Raw genomic sequence first — 5,212 nt, 5'->3', positions numbered from 1 at the left:
TGGCTATAACTGGATGTGTTTGGATCACAGGGGTCTTGGGTGGGGGAGGGGTGCATCCTGGCTATAACTGGATGTGTTTGGGTCACAGGGGTCTGGGGGGTGCGTCCTGGCTGTAACTGGATGTGTTTGGGTCACCGAAGTCTTGGGGGTGTGCATTCTGCATCCAGCAGCTCTCACACGGCAGTTGTGGTCCCCGTTGCTGGTCCGGCCTGTTGTGGAGTAGCGGGGACATTCATGGGCGGACACAGAGGCTGAGATTCCACCCCAGTCAGAGCTCTATTCCAGGGGAAAGGGGAGAAACTGAGTCAGGCTTTGTTCTGCAAAACAGTGACGCCGCTCAGCCAGCGTGGTGGGCTGCAGCACACTCAGTGGCTTCATTTCACTCTCACGGTAACCCCTGGGGGTAGATTCTACGATGACCCTCATTTTTACAGAAAAGGAAGCAGAGATGGTTCACAGCTGAGCCACCCGTCCAGGGTGACGCCTTTGTGGAGCCCGCCAGTGTCGCAGAGGCGGTGAGCCCCTCCCGCCCAACACACAGCCCTTGGCAGGGGCTCCTGAGCAAACCCTGCAGGTGGGCAGCGTGGGGTGTTTCTCGCGAGCATCACCCGCTTCAGGACTTGGAAGCACTTGACTGGGTTCGCTGGGCTGAGGATTATGTGCTCAGTGGAAATCAATCATTCTGGGCTCTTATCCTTCCCACTAGGAGGAGTGGGACCCGGAGAGCTCCAGGACCAGCTTCCTGGCTTGGAGTCCAAAGGCAGCTCTGAGCACACGCGGGTCAGGAGGGAGGGGAGCTGGGCTCTGCCTCTGTGGCCTGGCGCATCCAAGGTCCCTTTGTGGAAAAGGCACGTGTAGCACCTGTTCCTGGAGGATAACCTGTCACTCTGTGCCTCCCCCAAGGGAGCACGCAGGTCTACACGGAAGTACCCACTGTGTCTCACAGTTCAGAAAAAGTCGTCAAAGTGCTCGGACTCAAGAAGTAAATAAGGAAATATGAAAACTTTCTTTCTTTTTTTGAGACAGTCTTGCTCTGTTGCCCAGGCTGGAGTGCAGTGGCACCATCACAGCTCACTGCAGCCTCAAACTCCTGGGCCAAGCAGTCCTCCCACCTTGGCCTCCCAAGTAGCTGGGACCACAGGCACATGCCACCACACTCAGCCAATCTTTGTATTTTCGTAGAGACAAGGTCTCGTCATGTCGCCAGACTGATCTCAAACTCCTGGGCTCCAGTAATCCACCCACCTTAGCCTCCCAAAGTGCTGGGATTGCAGACGTGAACCACCATGCCCAGCTGAAAATATAACTTTAAAAAAATCTGAGCTCCATAAGAACTAAGCCAGATCAGAAAACGAATTCTGTCTGTGGCCCCCACAGCTGTGAAATGGAGTTGCTGACTCCCCGTGCTCGGGCACAGGCCTAGTGCCCACTGCAGAAGCTGCTTTGAATGAAAGCTTGTGTTTATTCGTGCACTCACCGGGAAGGTTTCTGCCATTATTGAATCAAATCACCCCTCACGTGAGGCGTTTTTCACGGCCAGATGCAGACAGGGACACAGACGCAGCAGCACACAGCACACACGCACGTTCGGGGGCCGCTGCCTCGCCTTCGTGTCTTGGGAGTTGCTGTTTCTGTCTTTAAATTTGAGCATCAGAAGGATCTGAGACATCCGACATAAATCCCTGGCTTGTTAATGATGCTCGCAGCGAGCAGAGCACGCCCACAGACTGCATAATTTATCTCTGTCCTGCAGAATTCTGATTTTCATGTAAACCCAAGACATGTTCAGAGACTTGGAAATTAGCAATTCCAGCCCCTGCCTTAGGCGTGCCCGTGTGATTGTTTCTGCCGTGGATTGGCTGGTGGTAGCAGCTGCTGGCATCACGCAATTGGCTTGGCTGCAGAGTGAGCCCGCGGAAGAGGGCTCTCCGCACCTACTCTGTGACTCAGGCTCCTGCCGCCAGGCTCAGCCGAGGAGGGAGGCTGTCGTTATACAACGCACGAGTGCGGTCTCTGTCACAGATGTGGCTGTCGCAGGGAGTGCTGCCTCCTCTCCCGTTTCCAGCAGATGCTTGGGAACCTTCGGAAGTCTTGGAGATTTTCTCCCAGCACCATAGCAATGCCACCACGAGCGAATCCTTAACGTGGACCAGCACGGGCACCTCAGATGCCAGGACCGGCGTGATGTATGCGCCATAAGACTGTCTTGGAGGGTTTAGCCAGCTGGTCACCCGGGAAAGGAAAATGACTCGGTTCTTAGTGTGGAATAGCAAATGACTGTGCTCGGGAGAGGTGGTTCTGCCTGAATCTGTGAATCGAGGTGGTTGGTGTTAGGCTGAGAAATAAGAACACGTCGGAAGGGTGTGCCCTTCCGTAGATGAGGAGGTTCTGGGACTGTGGGGATGGGGCTGCCGGGGCCCCCGTGTGCTGTGCCTCTCGCCTGGTGTTGCGGAAATGGCATCATGAGTACGGGGGATCGCCCTCCCAGGAGGTTTTCCGAGGGGTTTCCTGGGCAGCCGGCTTCCCACCTGCACACGTTAACGGCAGCACCTCTTCCTCACTGCAGCCTGCAGGACGCTGGCATCGGATTCATCCTGGTGATAGACCGGCGGCGGGACAAATGGACCTCCGTGAAGGCGTCCGTCCTGCGCATCGCAGTAAGTGCTTCCCGGGGCTCTGCCCCGCGCCCGGCCCCTCCCTGGGCTGGGTGACCGCATGGTGCTCTTCCTCTGCCTCTGCCGCAGTTCCTGCTTTGTGCTGAGTGGGACAGAGCCCAGTCCCGGCGCGGGGAGGCTGGCGCCAAGGCCCCCCTGCTTGAGCTCCCGAGGTGCTGGTGCCTGTGTGTGTTTTCCCAGACAGGGGAACTCTCAGGGAGCCTCGTGTGACTTGAAAACAATTTCCCCGGACAGGGCGGCCCGTGTGTTTCCGAACACGGAGTCTGAGATGCTCGGGATTGAGTACACCCTCCCTCTTACACAGAGCACAGCAGTACTGACCAGGCCGGAAGGGGGCTGTGTGCAGAGACGCTCCGGGCCGGAAGGGGGCTGTGTGCAGAGACGCTCCGGGCCGGAAGTCTGAAGTGGTACTGCAGAGCTTTTCTAAGTGATTTTCTCGTTTCTAAATCGGGCCATCTATCTTTAGCTGCGACACTGAATGGGCCGCCACCGCCTCCCTTCCCCAGTAACCCAGCCTCGCACGTAGCCACCCTCCTTTCCAAGGACTTTCCCTTGGCGTCCGAGAGTCTGTTTGCAGATTCTGCGTGCTGCCTTCCACAGCAGAAGAGGAGCCGGGTTTGCTGTTGGTTTTAACCCAGAGTAATCATTTAAGAGGGAAGAGATTAAGTCAGCAGAAGCCCCCCAAATCTTACTTTTGTTGGTAGCTCCCACCCGTATGCAAGACCCCAGCGTAGAGCGTTCCTCACCCACGCTCGCTCTCCCCGCCTGTCAGTCCAAGTTTCGTTGCAGCCAAAGGACCAAAAAAGTCTGCCTGTCTTCCAGGGGGTGACCCAGAGCCTGGGTCCGGCACCGGCATCTTCGCACGCCCGCCACAGCCTGTCCCTCCCAGGCTCTGGGACCCTGGGTCCTCAGCTGTGGTGGCACAGCTGCTCCAAGCATTCCCCAGCACCAAACCCCAGTGAAGTCAGATTCTCCTGGCCTCTCCTCGGTCCTGCGTTCAGACCGTCTTTGGGTTCCCCGGCCTCTCGGTGGCTGCTGCTGCGCCAAGGTTCTGGGTATAGTGAAATAAGTCATTCCTTTCCCTGCACGTTGCCTCCTTCCTTCATCTTTTACAAGAATTAGAGGCCCGATATCTGCTCCGATGCCCACAACCTTCATCATTTTGGTGCAAGCCTGTCCCTGAGCCACTGGTTCTCACCTAAGTCTTTGGGATGAGGCATCTCCTTGTACCCGCACGGCCCCCCTCTGCCCCTCACCGTGGCTGATGCCCGTTCCTGATCCTGCCTCAAGCTGGCACACACCGCCTGTGGCATCGTTATCTGAAATAATTCAAAACACTTCAGGATGCTTCCAAAAAAGTAGACGTGTATAGAATCAGTCTTCCTTTGTTTTAACACTGCATTCGTTTGCTTTTGCATCACTCTAAAGACGTACTTGAGCTGGGTAATTGATAATACTTGAGCTGGGTAATTGATAATACTTGAGCTGGGTAATTGATAATACTTGAGCTGGGTAATTGATAAAGAAAGAGGTGTGATTGGCTCACAGTTCTGCAGGCTGCACAGGCTTAGCACCTGCATCTTCTCAGCTTCTGGGGAGGCCTCAGGGAGCTTCTAGTCGGGGCAGAAGGCAGCGGGGAGCCGGCATCACCTGGTGAAAGAGGGAGCAAGAGAGAAGGGGGAGGTCCCAGACTTTTGAACAGCCAGATCTCGAGTGAATTTTCTGAGCGAGAACTCACCCATCACTGGGGAATGGCGCCGAGCCATTCATGAGGGGTCACCCCCATGACTTAATCACCTCCTGCCAGGCCCCACCTCCAGCACCGAGAATCACATTTCAACATGAGATTTGGAGGGGACAAAAGTCCCATCCATGTCAAGCATCCCCAGAAATGTAGAAAGTTCTTCAGATGAGCCATCACCAGCTAATAGCAGCGTGTCCCTTTCGTTATTGTACATTTTAAATGAGTTTGCACATGAAGTCGTAGGCAATTCTAAAAATTAAATCGTAAGAACCCACGGGGTCAGACACACAGGGAAGGACAACAGATACTCTTGGGAAGCACACATCAGTCCTGGGCAGGTCCCACAATGTTCCCAGCAAGTACGCCATCGTTTAAAGAACAGATAACACCGTTACAGCCACATCTTTCACACTTATCTGCCGCTGATATAAACCATTGGGATGACTCTTAGCAAGACGTGGGTGGTAGGAGTCAGCCTCCCTGCCAGGGCACTTGCAGGTGTCAGGACGCACCTGGGTGCCCTCCATGCCCATGGGGTCCAGGCACCTGCATCTTTGCACACCCGCCACAGCCCGTCCCTCACACGGCTCCCGAGCCAGCGTCCCTTTGCCTGGACTCTGACTCTGCTCCTTCCTCTCAGAGGCCACGCCTTACTACGTGTGCCCCAGCATCTCTGCTCACACCTCACTACGTGTGCTCCAGTGTCTCTGTTCATACCTCACTACATGTGCCCCGGCCCCTCTGCTCACACCTCACTACGTGTGCCCCAGCGTCTCTGTTCATACCTCACTAC

At 55.6% G+C, this 5,212-nt stretch overlaps 1 protein-coding gene across 2 annotated transcripts in view; it reads left to right on the top strand.

The window, feature by feature from the left end:
- The window catches only part of MCF2L (MCF.2 cell line derived transforming sequence-like), a 256,715-nt gene that overhangs the window by 182,487 nt on the left and 69,016 nt on the right, over nucleotides 1-5,212 (top strand). For both annotated transcript variants that reach the window (XM_011979440.1, XM_011979441.1), the window contains one exon: nucleotides 2,567-2,657. In XM_011979440.1, coding sequence (XP_011834830.1) covers nucleotides 2,567-2,657 — 91 coding nt within the window. The remainder of the gene's footprint in view (nucleotides 1-2,566; nucleotides 2,658-5,212) is intronic.

The sequence above is a fragment of the Mandrillus leucophaeus genome, unplaced genomic scaffold (assembly GCF_000951045.1).
Source record: "Mandrillus leucophaeus isolate KB7577 unplaced genomic scaffold, Mleu.le_1.0 Scaffold201, whole genome shotgun sequence".
NCBI lineage: Eukaryota > Metazoa > Chordata > Mammalia > Primates > Cercopithecidae > Mandrillus > Mandrillus leucophaeus.
Note: the sequence above shows the minus strand (reverse complement) of the source record. Positions and strands in the feature narration are given on the sequence as shown.